The sequence below is a fragment of the Pyricularia oryzae genome, chromosome 1 (genome assembly GCF_000002495.2).
Source record: "Pyricularia oryzae 70-15 chromosome 1, whole genome shotgun sequence".
Taxonomy (NCBI): Eukaryota; Fungi; Ascomycota; class Sordariomycetes; order Magnaporthales; family Pyriculariaceae; genus Pyricularia; species Pyricularia oryzae.
Genome location: NC_017844.1, coordinates 5,695,467 through 5,710,115, shown reverse-complemented (window position 1 = coordinate 5,710,115; position 14,649 = coordinate 5,695,467). Strand labels below are relative to the sequence as shown.

The window sequence follows — 14,649 nt, the reverse complement described above, 5'->3', positions numbered from 1 at the left end:
TATTGTTCGTCGTTGGCCTGATGACGGGAGTTTGGCCCAAGGAATTTCCGTGACTAACATGATTGGAATGGGCTTTAACCTCGGCAGAGACAAGACGCGACTCGAAGGGAATTTCAGAATTGTACCTGGATTAACAATAAGAGTAAGCCAAAAGATCGGAGGGAGGGCAGCACATTGTTGAGATGACGGAACGAGGCTAAACAAGTGCCAGAAATCAAGAAAACTCTAAAATCCTTTTTTAGCTCGAGAGACCGCGAACAAGGAACTTGAATTTGGCGCCCAATTCGCTCCCGCACCCGGCTCGATCCCTCGCTTCAAAGGCCCGACCGACTGGCGAATAAGTGCTTTTTGACTTCTTCCGAAACAATTTTACCTCGACATTTAGTGGGCGGGCTCAAAAGCCGCGAGAGCCAAGGATAAAAAGACACAAAGGACATGTAGGAAGGAGCAAGAGTCGAGTAGGTTCAGGGGCAGCTCCCGAACCCCAGGATTTAGCGCACCAGTCATCTGCAATTGTGTTTCCTTGGCTCCAAGGTAACCCAGATCGTTTGAGAAGTGCGACCCCTAGTTAGGTAGATAGGGTCGGATAAAGGCATTAATAGAAAAAGGAAAAAACCCGAGTCCCGCCAAGCTTTTATCTCCTCCTTTGATCGATCTCCATCAAAAGTTGACCATCTGTCCATACTCTGTACCATCTGTGTTTTTGTCCTCCTTCTTTTTTTTTCCCGACACATCATACCGTTCTGAAAGGTCAGGTAGATTTTTTCTATCCTATCTGCATCTTTATGAGCCCGCGTCAGGAAAACCCGAAATCTTCAAGGTTCGGGCCCAAGCTTGTGCTTGAAAGATACCCACCCTCAGGTACCTAGCCGCCGCTTAGCCACAGGACCGGACGAATTTCAGGCCCTCCCAAAATACTTTCCCAGGGTTACACAAAAAAAAAACAGGAAAAAAAAACTCATATTTTCTTTTTCGTCATCTGCAAGAGGGAAGATGCGGTTTGTTACCCACGGCCCCTTGACGGGACATGACGACAGTTGCCAGTGGGATCACTCGAGTGACAAACTTTGCGATGAGCTCAACTGCGCTCCGACAAGAGCAGCGCTGGGTTACTCGAGCGTCAAGGAGGCGCGCAACGTCCTTGAGCGAGTCCTGCAGCTGGCCCCGGTCCCGGAGGAGATTGCAGCAAAAGCAAGAAATGTAGAGTTTGTCTCGGCCAGCGACCTGCCGTATTTTCCCATCCCGTTCAAGGAGACGGAGCTCGGGGCGGCGTTGAAGGCGGTCGAGGCGAGTATTGGTCTGGCCATTGCAGAGCTGAGACGGACGGCGTCGGCTGCGGATGCAACCCAAAATGGCGTCGCAAGTCAACTAGCGGAAAGGGGAAGCCAGAACGGAGCGCCACGGATAAAGATTGATCTGGAAAGGACAACAGCGTTCTTGTTCCAGACATATCTAACGTCGATTGGAGGGTTCACCAAGCCCGAAAAAGGGGCCACTCAGTTTCTCAAAGGTACCGACCCGCATAACATGAAGGATTGACAAAGAGGGAACGTCCTGCTCACAATGCACAAACAGCTACCGATCTTCTCGAGGCGCAGTCAGACCTCTACCGGCGCATGTCGGCTAATCTCTACAGCACAAAAAACCCGGGCGAGTACTACCACATCCACGGCTCGCTCGAGGCATCCTCGACCCTCCGCATGCTGGGGTTGGAGGCGCGGCGTCCCGACCTGACGGAAAAGGGCCACGATGCCATTGTGGACGAGATCGAGTCCCGCGTGAGCCAGTACACCGTCAGCGAGCTCGAGTTCCTGAACGGGCTGAACCGCCAAGCCGGCGTCCAGGCGTTGAAGCACGAGGAATTCCTCCAGACTGCACATGTGAGTTGAAGAATCACCCAGGACAGAAATAAAAAAAAAAAGTGACTGACACTGACCCCTTTCTCTCGGTCAAAAGGGCAAGGCAAACTCCAACTCACCGCCCTGGAGCGTCGACGCCATCGAGACGACAACACCACCGGCACCCTTCCTCCGGCCCATAAACCCCACCGGCGACGCGGCGCAGAGGCGGCCGCTGGCGGGGATCAAGGTGCTGGACGTCAGCCGCATCATCGCGGCGCCGACCATCGGGCGGATCCTGGCCGAGTACGGCGCCGACGTGCTCAAGATCAACTGCCCGCACCTGAGCGACGTGCCCTTCTTCCAGCTGGACGGCAACATGGGCAAGCGGACGGCCGAGCTGAACCTCAAGTCGGCCGACGGCAGAAAACGGTTCGAGGAGCTGCTGGCCGACGCCGACGTCGTCATCGAGGGCTTCCGGCCCGGCGCCATCGAGAGGCTAGGGTACGGGCCGCGGGCGATGGCGAGCATGGCGGAGCGGCGCGGGAGGGGCTACGTCTACGTCAGCGAGACGTGCTTCGGGCACGTGGGGGAGTGGTCGAACCGGCCTGGGTGGCAGCAGATAGCCGATTGCGTAAGTCGTTTGTTTCGGGAGTGTCCCTTTTTTTTTAAAAAAAAAGTCTAATCTACGGTATGCTAAAAGACTACAAAATGCAGGTCACCGGCCTGGCGTGGGAGCAAGGCCGCTTCCTCGGGCTCGACGAGCCGGTGGTGCCGCCGTTCCCCATCTCAGACTACGGCACCGGCTGCATGGGAGCCATAGCAGCCCTGACGGGACTCTACCACCGCGCCAAGTCGGGAGGGTCGTGGCACTGCAGGGCGTCGCTGATGCACTACGACCTCTTGCTCATCGGCATGGGCCAGTACCCGGACGACGTGAAGAGGTTCCTCCTGCACGGGGCTGGGGGCCAGGAAAAGGAAACGGAAAACGTGCAGGCCCCCAACAAGAAAACCGACAGCAACCACAGTAGCGGGACCAGTGCAAAGACAAAGACAAATGCCAACGTCCCCGAGTTCCCGCGCGACATTCGACACAGCCATTCGGTGGACCAGATCTCGGGGTCGGCATTGCAGATGATGCGGCGGCGCCATCCGGATTTCTTTGCGCAGCTCCCCGGCATGATGGAGACGTGGCACTCGGCGGGCTTCGGGGCCGAGGTGGTGGTGGTGCAGCCCGTGGCGCAAATAGAGGGGGTCGAGCTTGCCTACTCTCGCGGGAGCCGTCCCAACGGATCAGACGCCCCTGACTGGGATGGCTTTGATGGGCCCGGGAAGGATGTCAAGGTGACCTAAGGGGAATTAAATTGCGACTTTTTTGGTCCATGACTAATTGAGCGACCCAACCTTGTCCATTCTTGCGCTGGTATTTTCCTTTTTGTGACATGAGAGCGAGCGCGTGTATTTCTCGTCACTTTCCTGCCCCCTTGTTTATCAGCCACACACGGCTGTAGCTTTTGTCGCATGCGTCGTCTTAACTCATGAGATCAAGCATAATAGTTAGCCCCATAGCTAATGACAAGATGCTTTACTGGACTGGTTTTTAGTGGGAGCAAAGATTATCTGGGGACTAGGGGGGTTGCATAGCTGCGCCACTCCAGCCCGCCACTGGATTGTGAAGCCAGTTCTTGTGCCTGCGGATTAAGTTAATTTCCATCCTCTCCCGTGGCAGTGAGTTCATTCCATGTGTCCAAGTCCCGCGGAGTGGCGTTGTCCCTCTCGTAGCTCAGCCAGTACATCGCCTCAACAACATGAGACGAAAGGCACAAAGATCAAAGCCAAATCTGCGGCCAACGGACAATTGAGAGCGCCGACGGGGGAAACCTATAACCCTATTGGAACTACCACGATTTTTACTGCTCGTTTGATGCAGGATTTCTCGCCGACATCCCGCGTATGCATCCCACGTAGCCACAATTATCCAAAAACTTGCGATAGTATATTTTTTAGCCGCCTGCCAAGAGTTTTTAGTCGAAATGTAGATTCTCATTCCTTGTCAAGAGCAGTGAGTGGGATTACGCTCGATACGCAAAGCACTAGACCAGCAGCGGAAAGTAGTTCGTAAACATTCAAGACGTCTCCATTCGAGCGAGGTTTAGTCACGGTGCAAAGATCCAAACCAAACTAGGAGGATTTCGCCGACAAGCCCTTCCAAAACGCCTCAATCGCCGCTGCGACCTCGGCCGCATTCTCACGCACGACGCCGTGACCCGCCTCGTGGACGACAACCACATTCGCAAACCCCACCGCCCGCAGCTGCTCCCCGCTGCACACCGGGTCCAGGGCGCCGACGACGCCGACGGCCGGCACGCCGCTCTTTGCCACGCGCGCAAACGCCTCGTCGTCGTCCATGATGCGGCCGTCGCGCACAATGGTCACGACGGCGGCCTTGTGGCCGGCGTGCTCGCGCATCTGCCACTCCCTGACGGCGGGGGCCACCACCTCGCCGCGGGCCACGCGCGCCCGCCAGTCCGGCGGCACGACCAGCTCGCCGCCCTCGAGAAAGTCCAGCGTCCAGGCCCAGGCGGCGGCGGGGTCGTCGCCGCGCAGGGCCGCCAGCCCGCCGAGGCCCGCGGACGGGATCAGGCCGGCGGGCGCGACCAGCGCGAGGCTCCGCACGCGGGCGGGCCGCGAGTCGGCGTAGCCCACGGCCAGGGCGCCGCCAAACGAGTAGCCGACCACGTGGGCGGCCGGCCAGCCGAGGCGGTCGAGCACGGCGTCGACGAGCGCGTGGAACAGCGCCGGCTCGTGCGCCTGCACCGGCGTCTCGCTCAGCCCGTGGCCCCACAGGTCGACCAGGCAAAAGCGCCGCGTCGGGAACGAGCCCCGCAGCGCCCGCGCCAGCGGCCACATGCCCAGCGCCGGCGTCTGCACGCCGTGGATGAGCAGCACGCCGTCGGCCGCTGGTGGTTCCGAGGGTCCGGTCGGCGGTGCGAGCTCGTAGAACGCTGCCGTCCCCTGCGGCGTGGTGAGGAAGCTGGCCGGCGGGAGGAGCTGGCCAAAGGTTTGCGTGAAGTGGGCCTCTGAAGGGGCGGCGATGGGGGCTTGTGGGGCAGAGGCTTGCGCGCCCGGGCGGGGAAGGCTGAGAAGGGTCATTTTGTTTGCTGTTTTTTGCTATTTGTTTGCAGTGATGTTTGACCGATCTCGTCCTCACTCGGCACTGCTTATTTTTGTAGGCACCAGAGTGCAATTTGTAATCTGAATACCCTCATGCTCCTCCGCACTAGGTCTAGTCTAGCCTAGTTCTGATCTGGCAGTGCCTGACGAAACTTTGGCGGGCCACGAGCAAACCGTTCACGTGGGGTTCCAGCGGGCCTCGCACAAAATGAGTGGGGTCATGTCAACGCTTCTTTTCTCCCAAATGATAAAAAACAAAATGTCAAAATAAACGACCACAATAAAGTCTTTGGGATCGAAAAACTGACGTCTTGCGACGATGGATTATGCCTTGACAAAATAGGTCGCTGGATGGCTCCGCCACTCAATACCACACTTGAATCTCAGTGGTGTCTTTTTGGCGTATGAGATAATACTGGCGTCTCCGTATAATGCATATTTGCAACCAATCTCTTGGGTGTGCCAGATCCCAACCTCATGCAAAGACCCCTGACACCCCTGTTTGCAACCTCTTTATTACCCCGGCCGCTGACAGTCCCTGCATATAATCGTCTCGCACTGGACCCACTTCATCTCGGGGAACACCCAAACGCAGCCCTGGCATCGACCCATATCAAGTCAGCAGGTTAGGTTACATAAGGAGCGGAAGAGATGGATGGCTTTCGCTGGTCCCGCTATCGCGGCTGGTCAACAAGGATACGAAAATACGAAATACAGCTTCTTGCTCCTCTCGGGCCCAGAGGAAACTAAATTATGGCGCGCAAAGGCTCGGAAAAGCGAAGAACTGGGTGTGTCACCTGCAAGTATGTAAAAATCCCCTCCCGCACCAAGGCAAAACAGCCTCCACATCATAACACAGAGCCGCTGATCTCGGCAACAGAAAACGACGGATAAAGTGCGACGAGGCCCTTCCTACGTGTTCCCGCTGTCGATACAGCGGAAGGAATTGCGCCTACGCCGAGCCGCCGGTCGGCTGCTTCTCGTGGCATCACCTCCTGCACTCATCCACGGCGTCCATCCCGCCTCCTCCGTCCCGCCGCCTGCCCGATTCGGCGATCAGGGGGCTGGACTATTTCCGCTGCGAGGTGGCCCCGAAGCTCGGCGGCGAGCTCGACGGTGCCTTTTGGACCAGCGTGGTGCTGCGGCTCGCGACCACGGAGGACGCGGTGCTGCATGGCGTGTTGGCCATCAGTCTGCTGCACGAGGACTTTGAGCCGGGCTGGGAGAGGCGAGGGGCCGACGGCGACGAGGGGGCGGCGCTGGTGCACTACAACCGCGCGTTGCGGATGGTCGCCTCGCGGGAGCTGGGAACGGGCGTGGTCCTGGTCATGTCCATCTTGTTCACCTGCGTCGAGTTTCTCAGGGGCAACCAAGCAGCCGCCGTCACCCACTGCCGTCACGGGACTCTGGTCTCGCGCCTACCGGGCTGTCGGAACGACGACGTCATGACCGTGCTCCGGCAGCTGAGTCCAGTTCCGTACTTCTTCTCCAGCGGTGGCGATTTCCCCGTCCTTGAGATGGTGGATCGGGAGGGACGTTTTGGCACGGTATCGCAGGCTTCGGAGGCAATGGACGAGCTGATGGCTGAGGCAATCAGGCTGGTGCGATCCCTCGACGGCTATCGTCTGGGTGTCGAGGATGCCGCCGCTATGCCTGCCGGTGCTCAGGACACGCAGCTGGCCATGGTGAGGAAACTGGCGTCGTGGAAGACTGCCTTTGAGGAACTGGCAAACAGAGTCGACGTCACTAGGTCCACCCACGCGCTGCTGCTCATGAGGTTCCGGGTGTGCTGGATCTGGTCGTGCATAGCGCTGCGTAGGGACGAGACGGCGAGCGACCTGTTCCAAGCCGACTTTGCACACATAGTCGAGCTTGCCGGCAGCGTGGCACCCGGCGAGGGGCCGGAGGCTGGCACAAACTTTTTGTTCGGTATGGGCATGTCGCCCCTGCTGCATTTTGTCGTCATCAAGTGCCGACACCTCCCAACGAGGCTCGAGGCGCTGGAGATGCTCCGGAAGATGGGCAGGAGGAGAGAATCGCTGTGGGATGCAGCGACCATGTACAGGATCGGAGAGGTCCTCATCAAGAGGGAGCATGGATTCCCGGTGGTGCCGGGGATGAAGCTGGGCGCATGGGAGCTACCGGCGGACGACAAGAGAGTAAGAGACTCGTACATGGAGGACGAGGTCTTTGTGGAGCGGGACCACATGGGCAAGGAGGTGCTCCGTCGGCGGATATATCTTTTTGTTCGTCAAGGCAAGGCCATTGTTCGAGAGGCTGACTGGATTTCCCAGGGTGATTTGATTTGATATGATTTGACCCAAAGTCAGCCTGGTAATCTCCTCGTAAAACGGGTGCCATCCATGGATGTTCATGTGTGAACCGAGTGGGTCCTATGCGATAACCCCTGGTCAGGACTGTCTTGACTTGGCATCGAGGATGACACGAAGCGGGGCGAGTGCGAGATTTGGTTATGGAGGCTTATAAGCTTGCTTTTGCGGAAAATGATACAGGTACACAGAATGTATATAACCAAGTCCGCGACCGCCACAGGCTCTCTGATTGTTTTCCGAATGACATCGCTCCTTTGTTATTCCCCAAGCCCTTCACTTGGCCATTTTCTTCAGCCTACCTTTCAACAAATAGGCCACCAACTACCTAGGACGACATGCGGCCACCTGCCTTGTTCCTGCTCAGCACCCTCGCTGCTGCTGCCTCGAACCAGTCCGGCGTGTCTCCAGAAGCCGGCCTCGCCGGTCCAGCGTTCCCAAGACCCTCGTCTCTCCGCGGCAGTGATGCCCTCGCCTCGGCCATAGGCGACTTTGACAGATACGTCGATGGCTCAGCCCCCATCCAGTCCAACGAGACGGCATGGGCGGTGGCCGTCTTCTCGACAAACGACGCAGAGCCGCTGTACGAGAGGTACTACACCCCCGAGTTTGACGTCGGTGTGTCGCAGGTCGACCGAGACTCTGTGTTCCGCATCGCCAGCGTGTCAAAGGTGTTTAGCGTCTGGTCGTTCCTGCTGGAAGTTGGCGATGCTCACTTCAACGACCCCATCACACGCTACGTTCCCGAGCTGGCCGACGTGGTCAACGAGACGACGGCCGATGGGGTGGTATACGATGACATTGATCACGTCCGGTGGGAAGAAGTCACATTGGGTCAGCTCGCTGGTCAACTGGCAGGGATTCCGCGAGACCGTACGTTTTGCCAGCCGGGCCCATTTCACTCTTTGGTAAAAGCACGCAGCTAACTCCAAGCAACAGCCGCGCAAACCGATCTCTCTGCTCAATATCCCCCAGAGCAGGCCATGGCCCTTGGACTTCCGCCTCTTTCCGACGAGGAGATCCCGAAGTGTGGCGTCCCCGGCCTTCTAAGGTCGTGCACGCGCAGTGGTATGAGACACACCCGCCCCGTTTCTTTTTGTTTTTCTTTGTCCTTTTCTTTTCTTATATCGTCTGCAATCTCTAACGTTGCCATACAGAAATGATCTCTCAGCTACTCAAGCAGCACCCCGTCTTCTCGACTGCACACTCTCCCGCCTACAGCAACGTTGCCTACGCGCTGCTCGGCTTCGCCCAGGAAGCCGCCACCGGAACGCCAGTGGGCGAGGCCATCAGCGCAGGAATCATGTCGGCGCTGGACATGAGATCAAGCAGCTACGACAGGGCTCCAGCATCGGGCGGCGTCGTCCCCGGAGACGCCTCTGCCGTCGGGTGGGACTTTGACCTGGGCACCACCAGCCCGTCGGGGGCTCTCTACAGCTCCACGGGCGACATGGTCAAGGCCGGGCAGGCCATCCTCGGGTCCAAGACCATGAAGCCGGCGCAGACGCGACGGTGGCTGAAGCCCATGAGCCAGACGGGGGTCCTGGGCAGCGCCGTCGGGGCGCCGTGGGAGATCCGGCACCTCGTGCTCGGCGGCCGCGTCGCTCAGCTGTACACCAAGCAGGGCGACATTGGCGGCTACCGTGCCGCGTTTGTGCTCTCGCCTGAGCACGACCTCGGCGCCATAATCTTCTCGGCCGGCCCGCTCGGTTCCAACTCGGCCGTGGTCAGAGAGACGCTCATGAACGCCGTCGGCGACGTCTTTCTCCCCATGGCAGAAGACCAGGCCAGGCTGGAGGCGCGCAGGAACCTCGCCGGCGTGTACACGGACGTGGAAACAAACAGCTCCGTCACCATCGTGGTTGATGATTCCACGACCGGGCTGGCAGTCAAAAGCCTCTTCTCGCGCGGAATCGAAATCATTGGCGACAATAGCCCCTTTATCAGCATGTTCCAGGCCGGGCGGTCCGCACGTCTCTTTCCATCCAACCTGCAGACCCTACATCAAAAGACGGGTGGGGAGGGGACATTTGTCTCGAGGCTGGGCTTCAGAGCTTCCTTCTTCAACGCCACCGGGGACGCAAATGCAGTGCAAGACCCAGGGTTGATGCAATGGACAAGCCTTGGAGCTCCGACGTATGGAGCAAGGACTTTGGACGATTGGGTTTTTGAACTAAACGAAGATGGGACGGCGAAAGTCGTTGATGTAAGAATGTTGAGGTTAAGGATGGAAAGGGGGAGGGAATGAATCAGATTGAGTTGATGTGATGGGTTTTCAATTTGCAAAGATTGACCAAGACCAAAAACGTACAACATCACCAAGGATTCCCCGGTGGTCACAGCGCTCAATATAACCACTAAAATGATAAATCTGTAGTCCGTTAAACGCCTCTATAGGTAGGACAAGATGAGGAGCCGATCAGTGCCCAAAGAATCTAACCCAGCCTAAATTTCCGCGACTCCAAGCTGTGGAAAGTTATAATTACAGCCCGTGGTTCGCTAACTCTTCCCACGTGTGCAAGTATATAAGGAACACATATATCACCTGGCAAAGAGTTTTCGTCTACCATTTTAGCAGCAATTAATCTACTGCGTAGCATCGCGATTATTATTTCACTCCAATCATTAAAGCCCCGTTCAGTCATGGACAGGCCCCTTCTGTCGTCTACACTACCACAAGTACACCACTGCCTAGCCAGGCAACAGTCCCGGAAACGCCACGTAGTCTTAACGGTGGTAAATTCTTCTTTATTTTATTAAATTATCTCAAGCTGAACTTTTACGCGTCTTTTTATCTTTTACCAGCTTTTGAGCCAGGTGAGTTACGTGCATCATTGCACGTACCTCATTGCTTAACCGGTAAATTAAACGCATTAATTTCCACTCCAACACAGTTTATAATTAGTAAAACTTAAACCTTTGTTAAATCAAAATAACATTATATTTAGAAGTACTTCTTATGCTCATTTAACCTAAGGTTATATTTATTTATTTACAGGTAAAACCTTATTCGCATTTTTGAAAAATTGCGTATAAAAAGAGATTAGCCAGCAATGTTATAGGATTTTTGCTTTTTGGAGTTTTTAAACCAAATAATCATCGCATTCGAAAACATTTATTAATTTTTTTACAAATAACTTCACCTTCGACCTTTTTGCCTTGCGCATTTCAAGCTTAAATATGTCTGATATCGAATTCAAATACCCCGTTCTCCCGGGCCGAAACCAGGGACCATGTTTTATGTGGCTCTACAGACCTGACCGCTCGGCTGTAGCAATGGCCGACCTACGTAATTACGGTGAAACGACGGTGACAGTACAGGGGGTGGACATAACTTTTACTGTGACCGAAGATTGCCGCGCGATAGACAAGAAGGGGAATTTCCCCGAGGGACTTTTTTTAACTGTGGGAACGAAGGTTGGTATGGAAGTTCGGACCGTACTTCGATAGCTCCGTCAGGGGTAAAAGTTGTATGTTCACAAGTTCCTGCCTAGGCTGAGTGGCTATCTAGGGTAATCAGCTCGGGATATGTGAGACGGTGGGAGATAGAAGACCTCGATAAGACAGTCGCCGTATAATCATGCAGGATATTTGAAAATTCTTGGCACATGAAAATTGTGAGGATCAGGCCACCGGTTTCTAGCGACGGTGCAAAATGCTGGCAAGACTAGTTGGTTTGCTGTATATCTGTTTAGCATAATTGCTTCATCTACAAAACCCAGATTTTTGTACTTGACCTTCCATCCACATGTTTCATTTATTCGTTAACCAGTCTCAAAGCTGACGACTTTTATCCTGCTTTGTTATGTTGAAATAGGAAACTCTTTGATACTCTCTGTGTGCTGCGGGTTCTTTTTGCATTTTTTGTACATGACTGTCTCTGATACCGTTTAGCTGCCCTGTCGTTGAAAGCCGGTAATTATGACGAGCTTGGAAACATAGGGGCCTTTTGGCCCAGTCAGATTTCGAAGTGGACAATTAGCTCAACACTTGAGATGTGTGATGGGAAGCAAGCACTCTCGCAGGGTCAAAATCGATTTCCGTCGGACTCGTTTGGTGGCAAGCTGCAATGCGCGACCCTTGCACAGCCGCGTTGGCGAACCATGGCAAACACCATGCAACAACAAACTCTTTAGCCTGGCTCCGGCAATTCGATTTCCAAGCCCGTCAGGTCGCAGGCCCAACTCGACACGGACAGGCAACAGTGTCCGTTGCAACTGGACGGCGAAAAAGGACAGTGGAGAACGGGCGCAAGGGGCAGGATGAAAATCAAATCAAGTATCCGATCTCGTCTCCCGGAAATCCCCAAGCCACAAAAGCAGGGTCACAAAGACTTCTATGAAACTCATGCCAATGAAGACTTTTTTTTCGAGGGTGTGCCTGGGTATGTACGAGCGTTGACACTGGTCCACAGGTGCCAAATCTTCAACAAGACTGCCGGCAATATCAACAGGTTTTTCAAACGTCAAACTTGCTCAGCTTTCAAGTGTGCAGAATCTGCAAGAACGAGCCCAAGCAACCTGGGGGCCCTCTAGGTCAAAGTCACAGCTGCCAAAGGATGTGCATGAGAAAAAAATGTTGACTTGAATGATTGCAATTTTCATCACATTGACACGGTGAGTCACAATCATGCATATACTGTTGGGTTACGGTTATGGGCACATGCAGGCCCTTGCATGCTCTTGTTCAAACTTGGGATGCGGTGTAGCCTGTCGGATTATGGTTAACAACTTACTTTAACTGTTTGCCAAGTTGCCAAGTCGCCAGGATTGCTAGATTGGTTTGCTGTGCATCCAAAGACATCCACAACGGCATCGTCTTGGAGTACAACCAGCACTTCAACAACGATCCGATTCTTCCGAGTGCCAAGAGACCACTTGCAGAGAAATACATCAGAGGTGGCTCTTTCCACCGTCTGGTTCCCATCCGAGCCAAGACTCCAGCATCAATGACAATTCCCCAACGACTCCACGGAACTGCCTATTCACTAATTTCACTCACAAGTCTTGATATACTTTGTTGCATGTCAAAGCGGGATGATTTCTTCCTCCCATAGACCAAGGCTCGGTGGCGGCTAATGGTTCGGTCTTTTTTCCTCCACAAAAGGGTCTAGTCAACAGATTTCCAACACATGGTTTAGGCACTTGCCACGGGAGCTTAAAGGACTGCTTCCGTTGTCTGGGCGCTTAGTGTCTGTGTTGTCCGGGGTTGAGCGCACAGACACTGGGCTGCATATTCATCCCGACGAATCTAGAGATATTAGTGGCTGGATTCAATCTCAAAAGAACAAAAAAGACATGCACGCAGGCTGGCCTCTGCGGCCTTGTGCAGGTGCTCCAATCTGGGATACAGCTTTGAACTTGGTCCCTTGGCCCAAAACAGTTCTGATTCCGAAGATCTAGCCCTCCCCATGTCGGGACGGCACGACACGGCAACTTGCATTAGGCTGGGCTTTTTCTTCCTTAATTTGTTCAGACAAAACAGACCTCGAGCGTGAATAGAGACCTCTCGACGACAGACAATCAACGTTATTCTTTGGGGCTTCATCTGCTTTTCAACTGACAAATGACCCTGTCCTTGACCACATCCGAACTTCTTTTTTCTTTCTTTCACAGTCCGCCATTATCAGGCCAGCTTAGCATCTGCGGTAGTATCTCGGAGTCGTGCTTCAGGCAAACGACTACGCGGCTCTGGTTCAAGATGAATCTGTATCTGTCATTTTATGGTGGCGACGCTTTCTGAAGTCTTTTCCAGCCGTTTGAGATGGCCCCAACTTTTTGCGTGATTTCAGCTGGAAAGAAAAGAAAAAGGGGAAAGGGGGGCTATGTCGAATAGAGGCAAGAGAAAAATACTGACGGTCTGAATCATGGCGACTGTGCTGTGCATCTGCAGCAGAGGAAACAACTCATCCTTTCCTGGACCAGCGATGCAGGCGCCTGCAAGGTAAAAGTAGCGAAGAGCAGCTGAAGGCGCCATGGAGGCAAAAAAGAACAAGGTTGCAAAGCATTCCATGCTCTATAAAGGCAACTGGGCTCTCTCGAGACATGGGCCTTTACTTTGTCCTCCATCACACACAAGCCTTCTCTTCACATCTCTCTTTGCAACCCAAAAGCAGCTCCCGCTCCTATTTCAGGTAGCAACTTGCCCAGCTTCTTTTTATTTTTTTTGATTTCTTTTTTTCTTCCAAGATACCCCCCTTCAAAACCATCAAAATGCAGACCACACTCAAGTCCTCGGTCCTGGTCCTCCTCGCCGCCGGCGGTGTAGTGACCGCGACCCCCATCCTCTCGTCGAGGCAAGCCAACATCATCACGGGCGCCTTCACGCCCATCGGTGGAGCCTTCACCAACATGGACACATCGGTCAAGGCGCTGACGGCGCAGGACAGCCGCACGGTGACGGTGGTGCTGCAGAACGGCGCGGTGGCGCTGCAGGCCATGAACGACGCGACCAACACGGTGCGCACGTCGACGGAGCTGCGCGCCTTTGAGAGCCGCCAGGTCCTCGACCAGACCACAAACACCAACGCGCAAATGTCCACCTTCATCACCGACATCGTCGCCCAGAAGCTGGTGCTCGACCAGTTCGGCGCCAGCCCCACCGTCGTCAACATGTTGACCCAGCAAAAGGCCGCCAACAACGCCCTCAACGACGCCGTCCTCGGCAAGTTCCCCAACAACCGCCTCCAGCGCGACCAGGTCAGGGACAGCATGAACAAGGTCAACGCCGCCTTTGACCAGGGCATCGAGAGCCTCAGCGCCGGCTCCGCTCAGCCCTTCACCCCGCCCCCGGCCGCCTCGCCTGCTCCCGCCGCTCCCGCTCCCGCCCCCGCTGCGCCCGCACCGGCTGCTCCCGCTCCCGCCCCCGCCGCTCCGGCACCTGCTGCCCCGGCACCTGCGGCTCCTGCTCCTGCCCCTGCTGCTCCCGCCCCGGCCGCGCCCGCTCCTGCTGCTCCGGCACCCGCACCCGCAGCCCCTGCGCCCGCTGCCCCGGGTGCCCCCGCCGCGTCTCCGGCTCCCTTTGCGAACCCGCTCGCCAGCGTTGCTCCCTTTGTGGCTCCCCCTGCGGCCTCGAGCACACCGATCCCCTTTACGCAGCCCCAGTAAGCGGTCGCGCGACTTTTTTTTTTTTCTTTTCTCTGAGGAAATTCATGACAAACAAGATAGACCAGATGCGGCTGGGTCACATCGGTTTCTAAAGAATTTCCTTTTATTTTCTACTTCTTTCATTCTTTATTCATTCATAACTTGAAAAAAACAGCGTTCCCTTGTATTTTCTTTTTTTCCCCTTTTTTAGTATCGAACGGG

The 14,649-nt window shown here is 55.2% G+C and overlaps 6 protein-coding genes across 6 annotated transcripts; 5 read left to right on the top strand and 1 right to left on the bottom strand.

The window, feature by feature from the left end:
* Nucleotides 1–993: 993 nt before the first annotated feature.
* Nucleotides 994–3,191, top strand: MGG_05580 (CAIB/BAIF family enzyme; the record flags this gene model as incomplete). Its single annotated transcript, XM_003710408.1, has 4 exons — nt 994–1,510; nt 1,576–1,880; nt 1,957–2,472; nt 2,556–3,191. 4 exons carry the CDS (start codon nt 994–996, stop codon nt 3,189–3,191), a joined length of 1,974 nt encoding a protein of 657 aa, XP_003710456.1.
* A 429-nt stretch (nt 3,192–3,620) lies between these two features.
* On the bottom strand, nt 3,621–5,134 carry MGG_05579 (uncharacterized protein). The gene has a single exon (XM_003710407.1). The coding sequence runs from the start codon at nt 4,989–4,991 to the stop codon at nt 4,020–4,022; it is 972 nt and encodes a 323-aa protein (XP_003710455.1). The 5' UTR covers nt 4,992–5,134; the 3' UTR covers nt 3,621–4,019.
* Nucleotides 5,135–5,619: 485 nt separating this feature from the next.
* On the top strand, nt 5,620–7,639 carry MGG_05578 (C6 zinc finger domain-containing protein). Its single transcript, XM_003710406.1, has 2 exons — nt 5,620–5,815; nt 5,893–7,639. Exons 1-2 carry the CDS (start codon nt 5,766–5,768, stop codon nt 7,319–7,321), a joined length of 1,479 nt encoding a protein of 492 aa, XP_003710454.1. The 5' UTR covers nt 5,620–5,765; the 3' UTR covers nt 7,322–7,639.
* A 41-nt stretch (nt 7,640–7,680) lies between these two features.
* MGG_05577 (uncharacterized protein) lies at nt 7,681–9,821 on the top strand (the record flags this gene model as incomplete). The annotated part of the gene is made up of 3 exons (XM_003710405.1): nt 7,681–8,215; nt 8,282–8,410; nt 8,500–9,821. The coding sequence occupies 3 exons, from the start codon at nt 7,681–7,683 to the stop codon at nt 9,588–9,590; spliced, it is 1,755 nt and encodes a 584-aa protein (XP_003710453.1). The 3' UTR covers nt 9,591–9,821.
* A 701-nt stretch (nt 9,822–10,522) lies between these two features.
* MGG_16411 (uncharacterized protein) lies at nt 10,523–11,877 on the top strand (the record flags this gene model as incomplete). The annotated part of the gene is made up of 2 exons (XM_003710404.1): nt 10,523–10,759; nt 11,479–11,877. The coding sequence occupies 2 exons, from the start codon at nt 10,523–10,525 to the stop codon at nt 11,875–11,877; spliced, it is 636 nt and encodes a 211-aa protein (XP_003710452.1).
* Nucleotides 11,878–13,554: 1,677 nt separating this feature from the next.
* On the top strand, nt 13,555–14,448 carry MGG_05575 (uncharacterized protein; the record flags this gene model as incomplete). Its single annotated transcript, XM_003710403.1, has 1 exon — nt 13,555–14,448. The coding sequence occupies one exon, from the start codon at nt 13,555–13,557 to the stop codon at nt 14,446–14,448; it is 894 nt and encodes a 297-aa protein (XP_003710451.1).
* Nucleotides 14,449–14,649: the final 201 nt, after the last annotated feature.

Coding starts and splice junctions, on each gene's coding strand:
- MGG_05578 (XM_003710406.1), top strand. CDS start 5,766: ATGGCGCGCAAAGGCTCGGAAAAGCGAAGAACTGGGTGTGTCACCTGC. Junction 5,816..5,892: donor ACTGGGTGTGTCACCTGCAA/GTATGTAAAAAT, acceptor TCTCGGCAACAG/AAAACGACGGATAAAGTGCG.
- MGG_05579 (XM_003710407.1), bottom strand. CDS start 4,991: ATGACCCTTCTCAGCCTTCCCCGCCCGGGCGCGCAAGCCTCTGCCCCA.